Below are 24,886 nucleotides of genomic sequence, written 5' to 3'. Positions count from 1 at the left end.
CAGAAAGCTAGATTTGTCAACGAGTATTACACAGCGATATGACTTGTCACTTCAAGGTAATTACCTGTACTAATTGGTAAACTTACATCTAGATAACCAGGGCATAAAAAGGTTGACTGTGATTGGTACAGTATCATGGCACGTACAAGGGGTTGCAAAAGAATGCAAGGTCTCAGATGTCCTCTAGCAATCACAGCTAGGAATAAAGTCTGCTTCCCCCTAAATGTATTTCACTTGCAAATTCAGTGCATGTCTGGAGGACTCTGAGCAGGGCTATAGTCAGAGCACTCCCAAATCCTCATCTCAAGAGGAGTTGTACATGAGGAGTACTGGAATGATCAAACCCCAGCAATATGAAAAATCAGACTTTGAAGAGCAGACTCCCAGATACTCCTCGTGGCCTACTGATAAGCAGGAGGTGAGGGCAGAGAGGGATGAGGTCCAGCTAAATATTTGCGGGAAATTATGGGGATGATGACTCTCTTGGAACACAGCAATTTAAGCAATCCTATTTTGTATGTCCCTATCAGAGTGCTGATTATGTCACTGATGCAGGTATGTGTGTCACACTCATCCTTTCTAATAGGATGACAGCAAGGTTACACCTGCCCAGTAGACCAGACTTGCTGGCTCAGCACAGATTTCGACTCACATCCACAGCCAATGTGTCAAGATGATGCAGAAAAGTCAGGAGTAACAGCCAGTGGTATCAATCACTCCTATAGCACTTCTCCGCCTTTCTCTTTCAACTAAAACCAAATGTATCAAGAGCCCTCACAACACACGTGCAGACATCTGAGACACAAATGGCAGCCTCTGGACTAGTTTGTAGTTTGCATCTTCAGAGAGTAAAAATGTCCCACAGGATCCTGGCACAGCTGAGCCTAGGGAACACATTCCCCAGATGATGATGGGTAAGTTTTTCATAGAATCATAGAATCACAGAATACCAGGTTGGAAGGGACCTCAAGGATCATCTTGTCCAACCTTTCTAGGCAAGAACACAGTCTAGACGAGGTGGCCCAGCACCCTGTCCAGGTGAGTTTTAAAAGTGTTTTTGCCTTGTCACAGGTTGCAGCAGCATCTGCTACTCACAGGGGGTCCAGCCAGACCGATTCCTGGCACACCTCTGTCTCCTGGCAGTCCAGGGAGGCCAGGAGCTCCCCTCTCACCCTGAAACAAAGGAAGAAGTTAGAGGCTTAGCGCACTGTTGAGAAAATGTGCTGAAATGCAATCAGGTTTTACAACATGACATAACACTGATACATCCTGACCTGATCCTGCCCATGGAGGAACGGTATCAGGTTGTGGCAGCATGGGGATATGGCACAGTTACTGTCACATCATGCCAAGAAAACTGCCCCTTTCCTTCACACAAGCCCCAGCCCACTTCTGTGAGCACTCACACAACATCAATGTGTGCCACATCACATAACTGAGCGGGAACACAGTCTCTACAAGTATTTTAATTTATTTTAGTGCACAGCATCCAGTTTCCAGCATTTGCAATTGCCTGCAGGGTATTAGGCACTTTCCTTGGCTTGGGGAAACACTAAGCACCATAATGTGCTTTTCTCTCTCTATGTTTCTATAGTAGATGGCTAACTTGCAGACATTGCTAAATACAGATTATTTATCTGGCGAACACAGAATTAGAGGCGTTTGGTTACATCTTAATATTCTCCTTTCCTTTACCAACATAGGTCTACTCACAGAAGTGTATGAATATTTTTTTGTAAAAAAATAATTCAGCAGTTCTACCACTCTCTCTAGGACTATACTACACAAGGAGAGACCTCCCTTCTAGAAAACAGGATTTTCAATACTAAAACCTGCCGAGCACAGACAACTACTTGATACTGTTTAATGGGCATTGTATACAGAGGGTTAAGAAAGAATTCAGCTGCAATGCTTAAATTTAACGTCAGCTCTCTTGTTATCGGGAGAAATCAAATAAGATTTTTATGGATTGTATTGCAGTTGTGAGATTCGGTCTCACATTGGCAATAGACTTATAACAATGAATCTTATTTATGTTATTTACTATTACACTATTTCCAGCTATGTAGAAACACGATAGAAAAATTGTTACTCATGGATTCTGTCCACCCAAAATTCAGTCTGCAATATGTCCTAATTTTTTTCTTTTTCTTTCTTTCTTTCTTTCTTTCTTTCTTTCTTTCTTTCTTTCTTTCTTTCTTTCTTTCTTTCTTTCTTTTTCTTTCTTTCTTTCTTTCTTTCTTTCTTTCTTCTTAAACTAATCTTATATTACAAAGAAAAAATACTGCAAGGACAGTGAGAGAAAATGTATTCTGATTAGTTCAAACACTCTGGCAGATCCCTTATCTGTTATTTTATTCAATAACATAATTTCAATACAAAGAATTCAATACTATTTTCCCATGTACAATTAAGATTCTTACCATCTTGTGTTGCTATTGAATAAAATACTTCATAAGATTTCTTTTAGTGGTTTTTTTCTGACTTTTATATTAATTCTCAGTCTATTACTGTGTGTGTGTTCTGAACTGTCAAAGATATATACAACAGACTACAATGCATTTATACAGAATGCAGCAAAAAAAAGAAAACATTTCATAGCAGTTCGGTTATTTAAAAAGTACGGGACCTAGATGGATTTAGTCTCATACTGCTATATTCCTACTTATATAATTTACAGAATGTTTCAACATCCTATTCTTCTTGCAATCCAGATCAGGACATGGCCATTTCAAAGAGGAGAATTTCTGACATATCTGATTGAAGTTTCAAGCACAATCCAGATGCTCCCAGAAGCAAAGATTTTTGCTGTTTTATTCCTTTCTCTATTTGCTGTGTACATATAAGGGAATAAACATTATTTGCAGCTGAAATTAGTGTCATTAATCAACTAGCTACTCTTTGCCTTAACTACAATATAGGAGGGCAAACCAAGACTATGTGGTCCCATTAGAAAATAATTCACATCCTCCTTGAGAGGCGAAGGAAATGAGTGCTATGGAGGAGTGCTCTTTGAGAGGCTGACAGGCAGTCTCAAGAGTAGGTCATCCTTTAGCTATGAAATGTCTCTCTGCTGTATGGATTAAAGATCGCCAGTCACAGCTTCCCTGAAAAAGTGTGCAGCATTTAGTCCTTAGTCCATGCTGAATTCACATAATGCTGGAAGAAATTTTAAACATGGAAAGTGAGCACAGCTAATTCATATATTAATATTTACACCTACAGACATACTGGACTAATACAGAACCTCCTAAAAGGCTACAAGTCCATTTTTGAGTGAAAGTTTCAAAAAACTCAACAGTGAAAAACAGATCATGTTTTCACCATAACTTTTTCTCCAGTTCCAGTAATGGAGAGAAGTAGTCCACAATGAACAATAAAGACCATGCTCACCTTATGTCCAAAGGGTCCTGGCAAGCCTGGTGGGCCTCTTTGCCCCTAAAGTGACAGACCCAAAACCAGAAAACAGTCACCATGCAGCCAAACAGGAGCATGGACTTTGAGACAGTCAAGGCAGCAAGCATCCCCACCACCCCGCTCCTTGCCTCACACCGTCCTGGCAATATTTTACTGATAACTTGTAAGCAAATTAAATAATCTGCTAATTGGCTAGAACTAAATGCTTTTAGAGAACTTCCATCAAGCTAAGCATTTTTGTGCTGGTCACAAGGACAACGGTTACTCCTTGTGGAGGTCTCCATTTTCAATGGCCACCATGGCACACTGAAGGGCATTTAATGTTCAGAAACACAGCTTCAGTTCTCTCTGCCTTTTTGGATGCAGCACTGTGATCTGCAGCATTTTGCACAACCACGCCTTTCTTGTCTTCAGTAGACAGCCTGTGAGCACTTGTGACAACGCAGCCTAATCTTACCAAAAAATCTACTGTTCTCCTGCAGAAGTCAAGCTTGTCTATCTCACACTGAAATAAAGTGCAGAGCTTGCCAGCAGTACTTACCTGTTCTCCATCTTTACCCTTACCAGGCAAACCCGGCTCTCCAGCAGGCCCTGGCTCACCAGCTGGCCCAGGTAAACCCACTTTTCCTTCTTTTCCAGGATCACCCTGTAGAAGACAATCCAGCAAAACTCTTAGTAGCATATTAAAGACCATGCCTGTCTCAGGTCTTTCATTGGGACTGAAAGATATGCATTTTTTCTAGCCTTCTCATCTGAATTTCTCTTGGTATCATAGGAAATCCTCTTTTACAGGAAGCCTTTCCCTTCAGTAATCTCAAGGCAATTGTAATTTTCCTTAAGGAAAGTAAAAAGAGACTTCAAAATGTTTTGGGAACCAGCTATATGAGAGCACCCTTGGTCCACACATGACCCTGAGGTAGATCTCAGTAATCTGGAAGATTATTTGACTGAAGGGGCTGGGATTCCTCCCTTTTTAAACTGTCTATATATGCATACACGGGGCCATGTTTCTGATTAATCATTCCTACTCCAGCAAACAAAGATCAGGACTCCAGCATGCTGGGCACTGTGCAACGTATGAGAAAATTACAAACCCCTGACCTCAGAGAGCTCATTGCCTAGCTATGAGATGGGACATAACAGTTAGGCAAGGCAGGCAAAAGGTAAGCGAGGGTGCACTGGAAAGCTGAACTAAAGGTCCAGTTACAACAGCTTATCAGGAAACCAAAATCTCAATTCAACCATGAAAGCCAGTTTTTATTCCAGCTTTAGATTTACAGTGGTGAACCGGAGATACTTAAAACAACAAATGCCCACTGTTGTCAGGCAGTGAGGACAATAGATCATCATTGCATAAATGTGTAGCAGTGACTTCACTATCCAGTTGTACCTCAGTGGTTTTATCAGGTAAATTATAAAGCTGCAACACGGTGAAAACATTATAGCATGTCTAAGGGAGGAGGTCAGATAAGATGATCTAATGAGCCCATGTGCCTTAACTGTCCACAAACCTATGAAATCATTTCCCAGTTCAGACTGCTTCTGTCTCAGGTTACTTAAAATGCCCAAGAAGAAAAGAAACAAATCCATGAAAGAACAAACTCACCTTTTCCCCCTTTGCTCCCTCCTTTCCTGGTAGTCCAGGATCTCCAGGCAATCCCTGGAGAGAAAAGAACTTTAATGCTTAAAACTTTCTTTTTAGGCATTATTTGATCCTAAAGCAAATGGATAGACCTGTGGGTTCAGTACAATCTATCTCAAGGATTAGTATCAGTTCTATATTTCCCACTACAGACAACCTGTAGTCCAGAGAACACCACAGAAAAGCTGTGTACCAAGTGCTTAAAGGAGTTATTTTTTTTTTCAATATAAAAAAGAGCTGAACAGCAAAAGCAGAAATTGAGCTAATCCCAGATTTGTGCATTCTCTTTCTGCGAGTAACTACTTTTTTCATTCTGCGAAATCCTCAGCAGTTCCCAATCCATTACCAACAAACACCCAATCATCACCTCTGTATCAGAGAAGCCAAGTTTCACAATATTAATTTTTTATGGCTACTGCTCTCCAAAGCTATGCATTGGAAAACATAATTATGTTCGGTTTACCCTCTATTTCAGTTTTCAATCCTTATCACATCTTGGTAGATCTCAAAGGATTCATTGTCAAAATATAGATGATTTAGAGCTCCAGATTAAATACTGTAATTTCCTAACTCACCAAAACATGAGTTAGCGTTATGGAGTGGTACTCCATTTTAAGATGTGAAATGATGTCTTGGCACCAGTAAGATTGAATTGACCCTCTCACAGGATGGATGTGATAATTATTTTCCTTTTTGCACCAGTGAAAATTATTTCTGACTATATTAGCGTTTATAGGTAATATATTGGTATTACTGGTATAGAAGTTTGCTTAAAGGAATATGAAATTGGAAAAGGTCTTCATTTTTTATATCATCTTTTAGTTTGGAATTAAATCACTACATTAATACAATTAAATTGAATGTATCTATCTTAACAATTAGTAGAAAGGCAATTTAAGATTTCTTGGATTGCCCAGATAATAAACTCTGCCTTAAATAGCTCTCTGTGCTAAACCACTGTGCCTGAATACATTATAACATGGGGTCTAACTGCTGTTTTTCACTTACTCTGGTGTAAACCCAGAGAAATCCCAGGCACTAGAAAGAAAATTACTGGTGGAGCAGGGAGCAGAGTTAGTCCAAAGATGTTTTTGAAAACATGAAATGCTGTATCATGCACACCTTAATAATGGTGATGAACATCTAATGAAGTAAGGAGGACACCATATTGATTTCAAGGCTCTGACTGTAGGATCAAATACATGCTTTCATAATAAAAATGGGAGTTTACCATGCAATTTTTATATCAAAAAGTCATGTTTTCAAAAGGAAAGGACAAATGAAAATGAGGCAAAGAAACAAAATCAGAGAGACAATAAACTTTGCAATTTTTCTGTTGAAGAGCTGGCAGCAAAAACTGCTTTTGACAATTCGGTGAGAACTGAAGCAGCTCCATGTCTCCCTCTTGCTACAAATGAATATAAGAATATGTTTCATGGATACAGCATTCCCAGGTGCCTCCAGATCTTCAATTCAACCATAAAAAAAGTGTAATGAAACACAGCTTTTTGAACATGATAGTAAACCCTATGGAAGGAAAACCTAAACATATTAAATAAAGAAATCAGGGCACATATGAGAAAACAAATACACTGGTGCATACATACCACATTTCCTGGCAAGCCTCTTGGACCTGGGGGCCCTGCTGGTCCAGTCACACCCTATTTTAAGAAAATGAAATGTGTGTGCATATATAATTCACAACTTGTACCACCACAGGAACAAGATGTTCCAAGTGAGATTGGAGTTCATGTCAGACAAGGTGTTGTACAAGCACAAAGCAAAAAATAGCATTTTTGTGAAACACTTTGTAGTGTAAAGAAGCATGAAACAATACAAAATAGATGAAGACTCTCTTTGGGAGCTTAAAATTACCCTCCACCAAAATAAATCTAGCTGAGATACAGGAAGAAAAGTCTGGGCCTGAAACATCAAAAGAACAGAGGAAAGTATGTTGATTTATCATTTAAATAAAAATCTAGGTCAACAAAATATGCTTTGTTGACAATTCTACCTTTCTCTACTCCAGGGAACAAAACCTGAAAACATTTATTTGCATGAAATAGATGAACAGCTCAAACCATTCAGAGTGTTATAGTTCTGAATTGCAGGTCTGTCTTTTCTGTCTGCTAGTGAAAGCTTTTTAGAGTGGGAAAGCCCATGTGTGTCCACAAAAATGCATGGCGGGCATGAGAGGACACATATTTGGGGATTTATGTCCCCATAGAGATGTATGTTTGGGGTTACCAGGCTATATTTAGACATTTTCCTCTATACCTGACCATATCAGGTTGAAGTTGCTACCTCTGTAGTTGCTTGTCACCCTGCACTGGCCAAGGTTCATCTGTCATCACAGCTTTGGAAGGAAAAGGATTTCTGTTAGCATACCTAATCCATTTAGGGTTAAACCAGACAAGCTATCTAAAAACATCTGCATCAGCAGACTGAAATAATCTGTCTGACTTGGAGTAGAGTACAGAGAACTGCTTCTACTGGAAGGGCTGGACAGTAATATCTTGCAGAAGGACAGTGCAAACAGTTGGAAGATGATGAAAATCTTCCACAGCACAGCCCTTCACAATGTGAATGTCTATCTGTTGCCTTTGGCTTACTGAAAAAGAATTAAAGGTTTCCTCATTTCTGTGTTATTTACAGTCACTGGTCTACAAGCCAGTAGAAACATTTGGAGCAGTGGCAGTCTGTGAAAGGATGGCAAAAAAAAGGATGCCTGCATATGCCTGCATTTCCGTATCATTAACATCCTCCAAGCCACCAGGTTATACAAAGAAATAAACCCAATGGATAGGTTTGGTGGAAGGGGGACTTTTTTGCCTTTTTTTTTTTTTTTTTTCTCCCCAAAAAGATTAAGGAGTCCTTCAACCAAGTGTGGAACAGAGCTGGGGACAGGCAGTTCAGAGTTTAGGGTCAAACCACTGCTAGAGACAACGTCTAAGCACAAAGCCAAGAAGGAAAACCATGAACACAAAGGTGGAAGAAGAAATTCCAGTGCTCTAGGATGCTTAATTTGGATTTCCTATTCCCTCCTTCTACCAGACACAAACATCCTCTCTCTCAATCATTATTTCAAATAGTTCCTCAGTCTTCCTTCTCTGCTTGCAAAGAAAGTACGTGGCCTTTTATTCAGCCGCAAAGGGCTTATACACTCTCACAATAATAAAACAGGACTTGAATCCTTTGCTGTTCTTTGGCACACAGTCAGACAATAGCAGCACTCCCTACAACACATGCCTCAAAAAGTGGCATGTGATGATTCCTCTGGTGATGAGCCTGTATTAAAGAAAGCAGAATTGACTAAGAAGCCTAAAACCAACCGTGATCAAAAACTAATTCAGGCTGCTGATGAGAAGTGAGCTCCCTGCACCAGCTGGCTGCCTGGGCTTGGCTGATATCACAGTGCAGTAACAAGCTCTGCCGGCACCTCACCCAGAAAAGAGGACATTTTGTTAGAGAGGGAGAGATTTGGCCAACAAAAGATGCACAATTTAGAGCTGGGCTGATTGGGGCATTGATCTGTCTGGTGCAGCTGTGCCTGTTTCTCCACAAGCAGTGACTCTTCCAGCTGCAGCTTAGGATGTGCCCTGCGCCCAAGCAGGCTGGCACTGGGAATCTGCAAGGCATTGACTTCAGGTGGGTTACTGTCAGGGAAAAATGCTGCAAGGGAAGCAGTTACTCACAGTCTCTCCAGGGGCTCCAGCTTCACCTTGGGCTCCTTTCTGCCCCTTTGTGCCCTGTGCAGAAAGAAGAGAGATACCAGCTGATTAGCCTGATCTGCCTGCCAGACAAAAAGACTTCAAGATGCCTGAACGCGCGCTAGGCAATGGTTTTCGTTACTCAGTTCACAGAGGAGTTTAACAGCTGAGGAAATGGCTCCCAGTTCTCTGTGCAGCGAGAAAATGAAATATAAAAATAAAACCCTGAGACATAAGAAGAATTACTAATGACTGATCAGCTCAGAGGCTGTTTCTCAGCACGGGATGCTGAAACTTGCAGGCATTCATCTGGGTGAAATTCCTCCCTATCCTCAGGCCTGCCAGCTACTTCATTTCCAGGTCAACTCTGATGGTCTCCCTGCACAGAGGAAGTTTTGCCTGCAGTTTTCAAATACAAACAACAGCCATTTAGAAATGGTCAAAATAGATCACAGTCCAGAGGGTTTGTTCTGGTCCTACATACCATGTAGCCCTTTCTTAAGGATTTTGGCAGGACGGAGTCTACTCACTGAACAGTCCCCCATTTAGCAGATATTAGTTAAAAGTTGCATGGTACTACTGTTTTTTTCATAACGCTAAGATTGCTGTTAACCTGCTTAAGCTGTTGATGCCCAAGTAATAGCTGACTATATGGCTTGGGCAGAGTACAGATGATGGCAGAGTGAACAGCCTCTCATGTTGACATGAAAACATACCTAGAAGATGACTGGAAATAATATGCGTGAGCCAAGAAATTTCCAGAAGATAATCGAGACTATAAAACCATTTAACATGAGCCATAGTGCATTCAGGGTCAAATGGGCTGGGTCTGAATCTGAATGCTCTGCAATGTTTTGCCAATGTACTGCAGTAACTTATCTGTGAGACCTGTGGTTCAGTGGCATCAATACAAGATGCCCTCTTGAAGGATCCTGAAGTTGGAAGGAGTCTCTCAGACAATACTGATCATGCTACAGAGATGCCAAGTTTCTCCTTTGATTTTCCTCATGTTGTCCTGTTGTCCATGTAAATGCCTCTACAGAAGTCCCTAAACTTACAATGATGAGGAAGGAGAAATGGGCTGTTGGTGTGTAGGGGAAGAATTATTTACTGTGATATAGACCTTGAAGGCACCCTCTCTGGTCATGTCAAAGATTTTCTTCAAGGCTGGGCCCTCTTACCTGTACTCCTGGAGGTCCTGGAACACCTTGTTCACCTGGGACCCCAGGTAATCCCTGCAAAAACAGAGGAAGAGGTGAAGGAGCTGAAGGAAACTGCTCCTTTCTTCTCCTGAGCAGAAGGAGATGTTTCTCCTTTCTCCCACTGTGAGAAGAAAGGGTGTTTTTTACAGAGGCTGTGACTGCACAGGACTCTCTCTCTCCTGGGGGCTCCATCAAGAACAAATGGAGTAGCCAAATGCACAATTTAGCTGGGCCACATCACTTCAAAAGCCCTTAATAAATCCTGTACAACCTTCCTGTCAGCCAAGCTCTGTCTAGCAAACCCCACAGTCCTCTTTTCAGCCACTAAGGCACAGAGCTCTAAATTAGGTGCTTAAATTCATGTAGTCATGTAGCTTCCTCTACAGTCAGTACAAAGCCAAGCACCACTGTGGCCATGCCTGATGAGAGAAGTATCCCAACTATGGAAGGACCATGTCCCCACCTCTCCCTCCAAAACAGGCAGCTCTTATGTCCTCTGCCTGCTAAAGTTCAAAACCAACTGAAGAAACACTTGGCTGTGCTTACAGGTTCTCCGCTCGTTCCTTGATCTCCTTTCTCCCCTTTTGGTCCAGGTTCACCCTGATATAAAAAAATAAGACAAAGAGAGACATAAAAGGTATTTTCATGGCTGTATATCACACTAGTCCTGTTTTGTAAGAGGGTTCTTTCAATCAGATATCAATTTCTAAGATAGAGTAGCTTCCTCAAAGGATTTTAAGGTCAATGAATGATAACTATGATATCACACACTAAGATTAGGAGATCTTTGCCTAGACTTCTTGGACTGTTATGATAATAATTGCAAAAATGTTCAATTTAAAAAGAGAACAGTTTTCCCTCATAGAGAATAGCAGTTAAAGAGTTTACCATTCCAAAATTTGATCACTTCAGCTCCAATGTATTGAAAGGCCAGATGATATAACCAAGAGCAAAAGTGCCAGTGCCGCTGCACTGCCTGTCTGTAGGACCACAGACCTAATGTCATGCTACAGTTGGGGAAATTATCCCACATACAGACAGTTCCCTATTCTGCCTATAAGAGAGGGGTTTTCAGGGTCTCATCTTGAGCACCTCCAGAGATGTGCATTACGCATCTTTTCTTGATCTCTGGTTCTGTTAACATCTCCATACATCCATGCAACTTCCCCTCTCTCCTGCAACATCAGTACATTATTTCATGTACCACCATCATTGACTAATAGGATTAATTTATTCCTTTTCTTCCTCCTTACAGTAAATTGAAGATGCTTTCAGACAAAAGTTCATCAGCTTTGTTCTGAGCTCTAGAACAATAATCAATAAGTCCATATTTCTGCTTTTTATAAATTGAAAAGGAACAGCATGCGATTATGGAACTAGCTGGAATAAACCAGGCACTACATGAATACTCACATTTGTATATTTATATGAACATATGTATTCAGGCAACAGCAATCGTTACTTATTCATTATTTATCATACTAGATGTTTCAATTATGCAATCAAGGAAGAGTAAGAACATCAGTGATTTAAGCTACACACACACGAGGAATAGTGATCAGTCAAAATGCAGAGCCCAAGACAAATCATATTGAATTTTATTCGCATCAGCTATTTGCCAATCATTTCTGCAACACCTGGGAATTCAAAGTCCATTTGCAAATGATTCTTTAACAGACAAACTAAATGTAACGGCATAAATATTACTTATGTCTGTATTTATTATGCATTATGAATAAATAATATCATCTGTGATAAATAATAGCAGGAATTTTACTCTACAAGTAGCAGTCTGTTAGATCAACTTTTAATCAGGCAGTCCCTTATGCCACCTAGTGGCCTTCAGAAAGATAACGGGACCACCTGAAGTAGTTCAAGCAAAAGGACCTATGCAACAAACTTGTATGGTTGTGCCTGGAAGTTGTTTTGCATAACGACATTTCAAGCTCTGAAACCCTTTTGAGAGAGCAGAGCAACAAAGCACAGACATGCGGCAATAAATCTGTAGGCAGGGATGGTGCTACTAAGTGGGAATAAGGGCACATTTTACCAGGGAAAACAAGACAAAGGGAAGAAGTAACTCAACAGGTAAAGGGAGGAAGTTTTTTTAATATTCTCCTTTCTCCCACTTTTTCCTTGATACTTGACTTGCATGTTAATGCAAAATCGGCAAAATTCCAGTCTAATGTCCTTGCACAGCCACAAACATGGGTAGAGGCAGCATTTCTTAACCCAACCTGCCAGCAAATCTGATTGCGAGCCCTTCCAAATTTGCCAAACCCATAGCTATCTGCCGAGACTGTTAAAACCGTCTGCACGTTGTGGAGACCTCTGCCCCCAGCAGCAGGACTTAATCCACTGCCACCCACTTCTTCCCACGCTCAATGAACAGAAATGATGAGCTGACAGCTAACAGCTGCTACCAACCTGAGCCAGATCAGTGCTTACAGCTTCCTCAACCTGCTCTCAGCAGTGTCCTCCTGTAGTCTCAATTAACGTGTTTTAGTCATTTCTGTGCCACTTAAAGGAGAGCAAATGCAGTGGGGGCTCAGCTGTGCCCAGCTGCAGTAGGAGATAGAAGGCAAAGTGAGGAGCCATCTACTGTTTTACTGCTTTTGCCTCTTTTCAGCCATCATACCTGACCACCACTGTGGTTTTCACACACCACATCTCCAAGAAATATTTAATGATTTTAACTAACTGGCCTAACTAAACATGAAAAAGTTCCTTACACCCCAAGAAACTGATCCCCCCTCTACTGCCCCGCTGCATCAGCAACGTTCTGCAGAGCTCATAGCACAGGCTGCACCCAAAATACAAAATGGAGCTGCGGTGGTGGGTAAATGGGAGCTCAGACTCACTTGGTCAGAGATTTTCTATTTCTGATGATTACTAAGGTGTGTTTTAAATGAAATTGATGTTAACTAATAATAAGTAAACAGAGTAATGGTGTTGCTGCCTTCTATCCAAGCTGTGTTTCCTGTCTCCACCTGTGTAAGTTGCTCCCTGATACTATACACCACATACTTAATGGAAAGCAATGGCAGGTATTGTGTTTTGGAGAGTGCGTGACAACTTTCAGCACCCTGCTGGTCCTGCAGCCTCTATAACATAACCCATGATACTCTCCTAAGGCTTATCACCACCTTCTGACACCTTAGTTTGTAGGGCTGTAAATCAAAGGTAACTATCCTTACCTCTCCTTCTCCTCCCAAAGGTTGCAACTCTATGTGCAGACCTGTGCTACAGTAAGTATCATCACATTCATCTTGCACGTCAGGTCGCATCCCAGCGACCTGACCCACTGACACACTTCAAGCCTTTTATTCTTTACTGTCTTGCAGCTCATTTACAAGAGTAATGCACTCAAAGCAAAAGAGAGAACTCCTTCTGTGATTGTAGAACTACAAAGACCACACAGGATGTCATCTTTCTGCAAATTTCTTAGTATATATATCAGCAAACTATGAGCCAAGGAGAAAAGTGAACGAAAGAAATCTTGTCTCTATTTCCAGTACTGCCTCACATTCCTATTTCCTTCCTCAGCCTCTGAAGAACCTAGCCTATGTATTTTCTTTTCTAATGGCACTCTTACAGCCTACTTCTGCCATTAATACATGCCGTAAAGCCTCCAGATCCTTAACAAGCTTATTCACATACCAATGGTGTGATCCTATATAATGGCAGATATTTCCCACTATGTGCTGCAAGCACTCTTCGTTTAAGAATGGGTTGGATGCTGCTGTTACCAGGATAGCCCTGGGCTTCTCATCATGGCTGGTTATAATGGTGAAGTTACCCAGAACAAGGCTCAAGCTGAGCTCTCTTCTGAAAGCATTTAAGTAACACAGAAAATACTAAGGTGCTGTGTGTCTATCAGATACAAGAGGTAATAAGCCAGAATCCATGTTTATTAGAGATGTTACTTACAGGAATCCTAGGGTGTGGGGTGAAGAAGGCTGTCTGGAAAAGAAACCGGAGTGTTAAAAGAAGCATTGCTTATTTTCCTTGAAATGCAATAACTTATGTATTCTCCTTGTCATTACAGATTACACATTCTGTATATCCACCAGTAAGTTTATAAATGAGCAACTCATTGTAACATCTGGTTGTTTGGAAAAAAGCCCACAAATATCAGACAATTCCTAAAGTATTTGAAACATGACCATAAACTCAAAAACATCCTGTATGTCCCACTGCTATGAAAAACCAAACAATCTTTAATCTTGGTAGCAAGTTTACTGTTAGCAATATCCAGCTCACTTTTCCACTTGCAGTCATCTTCAGTATTATTACATTTCCTAACTCCATAGCTGAGCTTGGTGTGTTCTCTCTCTGCTTTGTACCACGTACAAGACACATACATCTCAACATGGTTGTCTTAAGGATTACATAGTCATCCTAGGACTAGCCACAAAAAAAGGATCAAGTTTTGTAGAGAGAGGCAGTATCTTTTACTAAAACTGATAAAATTAGGATGAAAAATGTAGTCCTTGATGAAATGAGGATATGTCGAAATCATCACCTACTTTTAGAGCTGAAATAGAAATCATTTCTCCCTACGAACACAGGAAGCTTGAGCAGTCGGGCATATCTTCTCTATATCTAGCCATGTTGTACTCTGTTTGTAAGCTTCCTTCTCTGCCTTGACTAAGACAGATTTATCCTTGGTGTTGTGACTGGATTATTCTTGTGTGATACACATGGAGCCTTCCTACACGATACTATGAAGCATCCTTTGGCACAGACTAAAGAGAACCAACTAATGGCAGGGAATAAATTGTAATACCTCCTCCATTGCTGCATGAAGGTCTGTAGGCACTTGATTTTTGCCAACAGACTTTGATTCAAATTCTCTCTATAATGGGACTGTGGCAGCTGTAACCCGTGGTGGTGAGCAAAGCTGAAAAGTAGATATCTGCAGTTTTTTGGAGGATCTGTGACTGGGATCAGCCCTCCTGTTGCAATGATAGGTCTGTTCCTAGTGCTGACTGCAAGCTGCTTACTCAGATGTTGCTGGAGGGAACTGTGAAGTTTATGTATTTACATTCAGTGGATCCTGGTTTAACTGCCTGTAATGAACTTGACTGTAATTATGTTCATGCTCCCAAAAGTAATTTTGCAGGCTCATATTTAAAACAATAAATTGATGTTTTCTTGATCTTTTTTTTTTTTTTTTTTTATTAGCAGAAAGGGTACGTGCAATCAGGTTCGTGTGTTGGATCCAGTGTTGAACCCAGAATGAACTGTGGGATGAGAGGGTCTTTCTGGGCTTATAGCACAGCACGGCACTGTATGTGATGAAGGCTCTGGGAGGCTGCAGCATTGCTGAAGCTGAATGCTCCACCCCATAAGTTCATGTCAATGAGAAGTGGAACCTTCTGCTCTTCCTGGAAAAAGGTGAATTGTTCCCCAAGAAGACAAGCTGTTGTTCACTGGTATCTGTTCAGAGCCAGTCTTATCCTAGGGACTCCATTGGAAAAATCTAGCTCAACCTGGAAAATCTGTATGAACACACTCCCTGTTTTCAGCCATGACCTTCTTCAAACAGCTCCTACTGCTGCTAAACAAATCACAAGTTCAATTTAAGTGCTACCACAAGGCAAGGACATAAAAAAATGCTGTTTGCAAAGAGGCAGAGGAGCGCACAACCTCCCCCCAAAATAAAGGACCAAATAAACCTTGATATTGCTTCTCTGAAGCAAAGGGAGATAATCTCAGAGTAAATGGGTCCTAAAGTTTCTGCAGAGAAGTAGGGATCTTGAAAAGCTTTGTTTCTGAGGAATTTGTGTGGAGGAAGTGTGATGATGCCTTAAATATCTTTACAGCAGAGAACACAATCTTACTTACTGTTCCAGGTAAGCCTGGTGGTCCAGGGGAACCCGTGTCACCCTAGAGAGAAAAGAAAAATATAACTAAGGATATAAAAAGATATAAAAGGATATAAAAAGATGTTTTATTTTTTTATAAAAAAATTAAACTCAACATTATCAGCTGGAAGATGCAACATTACCAGATGATATGTAACCCAATGACAACCTGTCAGCTCAGTGATACTGAAAATCCCATATCACTTCTCTGATGGGTGGAATTTACTCCATTGCTCTGGCCAGAATGTCTGCTGTCCTGGCTTTGTTGCACACAGGATTCTCACTTTCTTGTCTTTATCACTTTATGACTTTATCATTGATGTGACTTCACAGGTTAGTGAATTTCTCATGTTACCCCATCCAGTGTGAGAGTAATATGGAGTTTAATTTGCATTTTAAGTTGAAGTTGACCAAAATTCTTGATTGAAAAACATGTTTTAGCTTAACTTCTTTTGTGGATGGAAAAAAAAAAATCCTGTTTTTCATCAGAAATATAAGTTTCTAAATGCAGTTCTCGCCCTCCACAGTGAAAATCACTGGTAAACTGAGGGCTGATGTATCCTAGGAAGAAGAACAAAGTAGTGCCTGCTTCCTGGTGGCTATTGCCACCATAATGAGGGCAAAGTTTTCGCTATATAACCATAGGCATCTGCAAGGTCAGTGCTTCATCTTCACCTTCATGTTCACAGTGGTTGAATGTAAATTTCGGTGGATATCACCTTTGTCTAGTTCTCTCATTTTCACTAAAATTAATAGCATTGTGATTGCAGAAGCCCAGACCATTCCTTAAATTATTGTTCTAGCACATCACAGGCAGGCACAGAAAAATTCTTTAGAATTTAATTCCAGGCTCATTTCTATCAGACAATTTTATAACAAAGAAATGTTTCCCTGAATTAAAGAAACTGTCCTTAAGATTTCATCAGCTGCTTACTATTTCTTGCATTACTCAATAAATGGTTGTTATTGTCCCACACACGACTTTCTCTGCTGCTTCTCGGTAAGGCTCAGCTAACAGACTTCTGAAGTTTCTAATCTTTCTCAGATATTCTCCTCTATCACTTGTCTCTGTGCCCTTGCCTCTTTTCCTCTCTTGTCTAAGGAGAAGCATGCTCATTTCATAACTCACCTTTTCTCCTCTTTCACCTTTCAGTCCTGGGAGACCATCTTTTCCTTTTTCTCCCTGAAAGCAGGGAAAAGAAAGCAGGAAATATGCATGTTTTGATTTGATTGCATTAGTCCCACTAGAATATTTTATACTTTCAGTTGATCTTACCTATCCTCCAAGATGCAGTGCAAGCAATTAAAACATAACATTTTGGAGATGGCTTCATAAGATCCACACTATTTTCAAGAGCCAATGAATAGCAATTCAGTTCGTGGAAAGGAAAGCACCGATTCTAAATCAGCTTTCATGTAGAAGATCCTACTGCCTGATGCAGTAATAAAAAAAGATTTTTTCCTAGTTGGTCAAGAGAGGCATCAGAACAGGAGTTAAGACCCAAAGCAGACATTCATACTACCAGTTTTGTTTATGTTAAAGATTCGTGAATCATCCATTCACTTGTGCTTACCTCTCTATTTTGCCCAGGTAACCTGGTCATCTGAATGGGAGATGCTTAACAAGGATGATATGAATACTCCTGAATGTGCATACACAAAATATATTTATCTTGCATTCAAATAGGAGCTATCTGATCTACATTTCTATGATTTTATACATAGGGAGAATATATTCTACATCCTATGCTCTACAATACATACAGTACAGAAAACTGAACAGTAAGACCTCAGTTGACTTTAGATCTTTCTTGCTTACATTCAAGCATGTAGTCAGTTATATCAGGAGTACAGGCCTCATTTACATGGCTAAATTTACTGTCGGCCCCTGATTCAACTGTTTTCCAGTATGTAAATGCCTCTGGAGGTCTGGAGCTAGCCAGGAGAAGCAGTAGACACCAGGACTTGGATGGAAGTTAGGCCATCAGAAAATGATCCAACCATCTGGAGCCTTCTCCAGGGCTCAGTGTCAAGACAGAATTCTGATTTTTCTGTTGTTACTAATTTTTTTAAATGTTCTTAAATCAGGCGGGTATTTCTGAAAGAAAGGCCTAAAGATCACTCTACCTATTCTACTGCCTCACGAGTCATAACCTTCTGCATTTAGGACAGAAACTGTTCATTAGCACCTCTGCTGCAATTAGGAACAGTCACTAGGCAGTAAAGCCCCTTTTTGGAAGAGGTACTTGGTGACCTTGCTTGATGCCAATCAGCTGCTCACCACAGCAATCACACCAAGAGAGAACATCATCTAGGGACACTCAAGATAAGTCCTTCTGGCACCAAGTGGCCCAAAAAAATCAAGCTGTGGCTCAAAGTCACTCACCCGGTCTCCTTTTTCTCCTCTCAGGCCAGGTAAACCCTGAGGACCAGGAAGACCTGCTTCACCCTGAAAGTAAGAGAAAAAAGTGTGTGAAGTCTAGGAAGAGGCATCAAGCGTGGCTTCTATTAATAAACCCCGTTACTCTCAAATATAATTAAGAATGAAAAGGCAGGATGGCGGGCCAGTCTCTTCTCTTACTCATGTCAGTTAAAAATGCATCAAGTCTGCTCCTCAGGGCAAGCTAATCTAGCCACAGTGCCCTTAGGCTGGGGAGGATGAACCTTGATTTAGCTATCTATCTCTTTGCAGAGACTAGACTAGATTCACTAGACTGTGAATTTTTCAGAACTCATAATGACTGCAGATGTTTTCTTCCTGATACCTAGTGACACCATGATCTATGCTGTAGGCCAGAACCTGCCCCAGTTTTTTCATGGGATTGATTATAGATGTAGCTTGCTGAGAGAGAATGGGATTAGTTTGATTATCAAATAATTTCTTATTCTTGGAGAATCATTACTTAAAACAGCAGCTAAGACCTCTCTTTTTTAGCTGTTACACTGTTAACTGACACTATGGAACTTAGGACATGTTTTCTTCATGCTGCTCTGTAGCAGGACGAAGCAAGCAAATAAAAGCAGCTTAAAAATTGAATCTTTTCTTTTCATTTTTAATGATCTGGTGTAGCCTGGAAAAGCAAAAACTGAACTGTATTAATCTGAACCGTATGGATGTTGCCTGACGAACAGATCTAGAATTTTCTGGATGCACTATTGCACATTTGGATTTCTTTCTGTTTGAAGCTTACCTTTGAGTTTCTGCTTTATAATATGTGCTATTGGAGTAATTATGATCTCTGCATCATGTGATTTGTTGTAAATATATCAAGTATTCTCAAATTTAGCTCCAGGTCGACCCAGTTTGTCATCTAAAAATAACCATGTGGTTTCCCATTTATAATTATTTTGCTGTCTGCATTTGTAGTGCAATATCACAAAGGATCTCAGTCATGGACAGGACCCAAATGCACTAAGTGCTGTACAAATACTGAATGAAGAAAAGGTGATCCCCACTTTGAAGATATTATCTGTGAATTATGGGAAGGGTCAAAACATTATCATGACATAGGTGCAAGGAGTCTGCAGAAGAAATCAGGTGAGGAACGAGAGGCTGTGGTGACTGAATATGACTAGGAACATCATGGTGGTGTCTGGAGAAATCTGAAGAGAGTGACATTTGGTGACAGAGGGAGTGGTGCTTTATGAGAACCACTGCAGGATCCTGGGTGATGATGAGATCCCAGAGATCATGAGAACACACAGAGGGCCTAACATTAAAGAAGAAAAAAGGAGAATTTGGAGGAAAAATAAAAACATGTGGTATAACTTTCGCATCTGGAAAGGTACTGAAGCAAAATATCAATGAGTTTGTATGAGCTCAAGGACAGAAAGATAATACAAAACAGCCAATGTGGATTTGTTAAAAACTGATCATACCAAACCCATCCAGTTCCCTCCGTTGACACGATAACTAAGCAGACAAGAAGGAAGCATTTGTGTAATGTATCTTGACATTAGGAAGACATCTGACACAGGCCAACATGACGTTCTCATTAGCAAACTACAGAAATGCAGTGTAGAAGAAGGATCTCTGGAGGATGGTGTACAACTGATTGAAGAAACTACATTCACATACCTGTTATTAGCTGTTTCCTGTCAAATTCAGAGGATATATGAAGTGAAGTCCTCTAAGGGTCTGCACTATTCAATATTTTAATTTATGACTGAGATGACAGAAAAGAGAACATTTATGAAACGTGTGGAGAACACCACGCTGTGGAGAGAGAGGCAAGTGTTTTGGAAGGTGGTATTAGAATTTACAACAGCCTTGTGTGGGGATACAATCCAGACCGAGTGGCAGTGCTTTGGTCAGGGGTCTGACCCTTCGTTGCATTGGGCCCGAGCTTGTCCAGCAACTGCAAGCCTGGCAGTGAAATGACACCACTGGGCAGTGACCACATGAACCACTGAGGAAGGGTATAGAAACCGAGGAAGGGTATAGAAAGCGCTCCCTGAGAGCCCGATGCAAGCAATCCTGAGGAATGGCTGGCCCGTGTCGTGGTGATCTCCCTTTACTTGGAACACCAGGTGAGGATACTTTCCTGGGAATTCAGTGATACCTCTTAGGTAGATTATAAGGAATTTTGGAATAGAAGCAGAATGGTGGTGTAATTGTTATCCACTCAATAAGTGCCTTATCCCAATAAACCTTCACTTTATAGCTTATACTTAGAACCTTATTCCTTCAAAGGGTAGATAGCGGCAGGGAGTCTGACCGTGACACCCTGACAAATAGGAAAAATTGTCAGCAATTCCTAAGATTTAATGGTCATGGAGAGACTGCCACAGCTCATGGAAAGCTGCTATATGAGACTCCTCATGGACAGCTTCTTTCCTTATTCCCTCTAAGTCCAGTTTGTGGTGCATGTTCTGCTTCATTGCACAAGACAACATGGGAGCAGAGGTCATGAACCATTCTCCTATTTCATCTTTAAAGTGGAAGATTGGACTGAGACTGGTAGGAGTAAGAGAAGACTGAGGCTCTGAGACTCTTCAGTTGCTAGCGTATACTCTGTACCCCAAAATCCTAAGATGTATGCCAAAGATACAAGACTCCATCTTATACAGATTTTTCTTTTTACAGATTTTCATACTACAGTTGAAAAGTTGGCTTGCGGATGACAATGTTAACATCTATGGTTAGTGGTCCTGACTGGGCTCTAGACATCTGTGTGCTTTAGGAAATCGCAGGACATTTCCCTGATTCTTCACTGAGTTCAGCAGTTGTCTGCTGAAACCCAAATCCCAATACAAAAAGACTAAGATAAGTGTGTAACTTCTAACAGTCATCTGGGGTTATTTCCTAGCAAGCATTTACAACTTTTAGAAATGACAGCATCACCCCTTGCATCACATAGTTACAAATAAGTTCCTCATCTTCTAGAACCAGCACCTTGGATTAACATGAGGTGTGAAGGAAAACAAGCACTTTTAAGTCACTCTGCCTTCCTTTTGTTCCCTATCCACCAGGAACAAGATTATTGAATTTTCCAGGATACAATGAAAAGTTGGATTTAGCATATTTTTGTTCTGGAATTTTTGCATTACTCTGTCCAGCCATGAGTCTCATCCACTCACCTGTTGCATCTTCAATCACAGATGCAAATGACATGCATAGATCTTGTTATTGGCAAATGGCTTTGTTATTGCATGTGGTCACTTTATAACATTCTGACAGGTATACGTTGCTGTTAAGACTATTTCTCCTGCTCACCTGCTCACCAGGTTGGCCACGGCTCCCTGGTTCACCCTGGAAAAACAAAAATGAATCTTTAACATTGCAAGAACCTGACCCTTTTCTAAGAACACTTTCTCATTAGTGAAGTGTGTCCCCTATTATCCTGGCCCATGTTGTTCTACCTGCTTCCCATAAAAGACACTGAAATTGCCTTCTTGATGGCTTGGGAACCCAGACCACAGGGAGCTAACGCAAGTGCCAGGTCAGATCCCCCTACACATGTAGAGTCGAGAGAGGAGCATCAAACAGGGTTTGGTATTTTGGAACATCATGAACTCTGAAAGGCAATGAGCCGCATCTGCTCATCCTCTTATGCCTCCAACTTTAGAGGAATCTTACTCTCCTGACTTCAGTATAAGACTTTCCAAAATCATACCCTGATTGACTCAGTGGCTACAGCAAGCTATGAAATAGAATTCCTTACCTTAGGGCCAGCTTTTCCAGGAAAGCCTTCCTCACCCTTTTCCCCTTGTTCTCCCTGCAGGGAACACAAGAAGTTAATATACAAACTCCTCTGGTAGTGCAGCATGTTTGCAGGCAGCAGTGACGAATATTTTGACTCATCCTGAGTATCAGCCTGAGGATGTAAACGAAGCCATGTGAGAATATGTTTCCTGGAATGTTTTTCTATTCTAGTGCTGTTTGCAATCACATCTCCAGCACCAATCACCCTACTGGAATATTTCTGGAATAACGCAAAGTCAACCACTGTTACATTAAAGCTGTCCATAGTGAATTATCTGAAAAACAAAACCTCCATTCAGTTTCTTGAAAGGATACGTGGTTAGAAAGTCTACATTATTTCTGTTAAGAAAAATAAATAATTGTGGGATTGGGACCTTGGCCACTGGGCCTCTTAGGTAAATACTTTGAAACCGATCTTTCAATGCAGGTCGTGTCAGCATGGAGAGCAGAGACTGCAGTGGATTAAGAGCTGAAACATGCTACATAGCTGGGAAGTGCAGCAGGTACTACACAGGGCTGTGGATGAAATCCAAAGTTTATTTAGCCTCAGAAATTTGTTATAGGCTCCAAATTACTCACCTTTATTCATCAATAAATGGGAGCTGCAGACTCTGTTAGACCTGGGCTTAAGCACTCAGTGCATTCAGTTAAGAGAGGCAAGTATAAATGTAGTGTGTTATTGGAACAAGAAAGGGTCATAGTGCTCAAGTATCAGAGGTAAGAACACTGCTGACAATGCAATCCAAGGCAGTAGATGGTTAAGAGGTGTTGCTTTTATTCCAATACAGTGTCATCATCCCCAAAGCCTAGCTTGGCCTTCGTAGCCAAAATATGACACATTTCTTTGACACTTATTTACATAGTGATGGCAAGTCAACCAGAGTGTCTCCTACCTATGAATCTCCTGTCTCCCTTCTCCTACTGCAGAGACAGCAGAGGAAACAACTCTTCCCAATCTGTCATTTATAGAAGCTTTCAAATGGTGCATAAGAAGTAGGAAATAATGAAGAACCGTCTTTCTGCCACACAGACCTACAGAAGCCTTAGGGGGATGGCATCTCTTCTTTCCAGCCCTTCAGGGAGGAAAGAAAGGAACACCTTCGGAGCCTGCCACACTTCTTTGTTCTTCTTCTTTGTGCCTTGGACACATGCCTTGATTTTCCAGTGTCACTGGCTTTCCCGAGTGACAGTAGAAGCTTCTCTGTTTGCAATGCTCAGCTGTGTTTGCCAAATAGGATGCAGTATTGAAGACTGGAAGAGGATGTCTCAGCCCTGCTGTATTTACAACCAGGTCCATCTTCATAACGACTCAGTACAGTGCAATCACACCAGCTGACTCAGCCTTGGAGCTTCACCAGTGGCTCAGTGATGTGGGATTGGTGAGGTGCTGTTTGGCTCTGGAGCTGTGCCCCCCTTCCCACTTACGCTTGCTAGCTCACCCAGGTAAGCTGCCCAGGTAAGTAGCTTAATACCAGTGTACATGGTGTCACTTGCCTTTTGACCTGGAAGCCCAGGAAGCCCATTGAATCCATCTTTGCCAGGCAACCCCTAAACAAGAGAAAATCATAAGCTGTAAGCACCTGTTCTTTAAATTGTTAACATAAAGCTCAGCATAAGCACGCTCAGTTCGTCCCTCTTGCCACTGACCTGAATTTAAGAAAAGAAGAAATACCTCATGCGTTTTGTTCTGACTTTTTCCCTACTGTGACTCAAAATACGCAAAAGTTCTCACAATGCACATACCTACTCTGCCCTTTTTCCAGTATCCCAGTTTTGGTGAATGACCACTGGATGTCAGTGTTGTTACAGAGAAACAACAGTATAGCGATTATAGGCACTGCGGATTCTTAAAGAACTTTAAAAATTACATTTTTACTTATCATTCTCTATAGGTGTCTATTATCTGTAGCTGTATTAAAGACTGTTTCTCCTTTTAAATATTGGTAATTTTTTATACAATACATAGACTCCTAAAATTAAATTATATAACACATAGTGACTGAATTGTTCAGCAAGATAAGGATTAAAATTGCCTCCTGTAATGCACTTAAAATGGTGAGAAAGAGTTTTGGCCCCTTTCCAAGAGTCATTCAGTCCTCAAGGATTGCAGGCCATAGGTGACACTTCTTAATACTTCATAATTCACCTTTTTTGACTTAACAGTCAACAGAAATTGCTATGCTCTGCTAAATCTGAGATTTTCATTTTAGTTCTTTGGCCTAATTCAGGAAACTCCAGGTTTGGAAGAACAATATCTCGGCAAATGCAAAATAACTTTTGAAAGGTATCATGGAAATAAAACATCATGGTTGCAGTGTGTAGGAACAGTGGAGCTGCGACTGGTAAAATTCTTGTTCACAAAAGGTATCAGAGGCTAACATCTGCATTAAAGACAACAGTGTTGGAGCCCACATTAAAGCCTTGAGTGCAGACAAGCTGCAGGAAAGGAAGCAAAGAGTTGAGAATTAAAGTATCTGAAGTAATGGAGAGCATGGAGGCAAGGGAAGCAGTTCCTCAGCACTTACTGCTGGTCCCGGTGGTCCAGTTTTACCAGAAACTCCAATCTCTCCTGGCAGTCCCTGAAAAATGAAATCAGAAGAAAAAAAAAAAAAAAATCGGTATTTCTGTTCTTTGCAGCAACCTCACTGGAGGTTGCTGCTTTCAATTTAAATGCAATTTTCTCTTCCATGGCAGTCAAGTCTCTGCTGTGGGGAGTCCTGTAGACATTGACTTATCCCCAGGTAGCACCGACTTGGTTCCAATGCTCGGCACAGAGAAGCTGTCCTCTAGGACCAGCTGTGGCTTTTCAGTGACAAAATAGAAGAGAAAACACACATTGC

General features: G+C 40.9%; 1 protein-coding gene across 1 annotated transcript in view; it reads right to left on the bottom strand.

Annotated features, from left to right (window-relative positions):
• Positions 1–24,886, bottom strand: part of COL22A1 (collagen type XXII alpha 1 chain) — a 226,528-nt gene that overhangs the window by 39,031 nt on the left and 162,611 nt on the right. The window contains exons 27-42 of the mRNA XM_087734610.1: positions 24,572–24,625; positions 23,541–23,594; positions 22,006–22,059; positions 21,558–21,593; positions 18,228–18,290; positions 16,971–17,024; positions 15,822–15,863; positions 13,902–13,934; positions 10,518–10,571; positions 9,951–10,004; positions 8,755–8,808; positions 6,667–6,720; positions 5,024–5,077; positions 3,959–4,063; positions 3,394–3,438; positions 1,096–1,173 (exon numbers count right to left, since the gene is read on the bottom strand). Of these exons, the coding sequence (XP_087590736.1) occupies positions 1,096–1,173; positions 3,394–3,438; positions 3,959–4,063; positions 5,024–5,077; positions 6,667–6,720; positions 8,755–8,808; positions 9,951–10,004; positions 10,518–10,571; positions 13,902–13,934; positions 15,822–15,863; positions 16,971–17,024; positions 18,228–18,290; positions 21,558–21,593; positions 22,006–22,059; positions 23,541–23,594; positions 24,572–24,625 (888 nt within the window). The remainder of the gene's footprint in view (positions 1–1,095; positions 1,174–3,393; positions 3,439–3,958; positions 4,064–5,023; positions 5,078–6,666; positions 6,721–8,754; positions 8,809–9,950; positions 10,005–10,517; positions 10,572–13,901; positions 13,935–15,821; positions 15,864–16,970; positions 17,025–18,227; positions 18,291–21,557; positions 21,594–22,005; positions 22,060–23,540; positions 23,595–24,571; positions 24,626–24,886) is intronic.

This window comes from Nipponia nippon, unplaced genomic scaffold (assembly GCF_047370975.1).
Source record: "Nipponia nippon isolate SJK-2023a ecotype South Korea unplaced genomic scaffold, ASM4737097v1 scaffold_1, whole genome shotgun sequence".
NCBI classification, from domain to species: domain Eukaryota; kingdom Metazoa; phylum Chordata; class Aves; order Pelecaniformes; family Threskiornithidae; genus Nipponia; species Nipponia nippon.
This window is presented reverse-complemented; position numbering and strand designations above follow the sequence as displayed.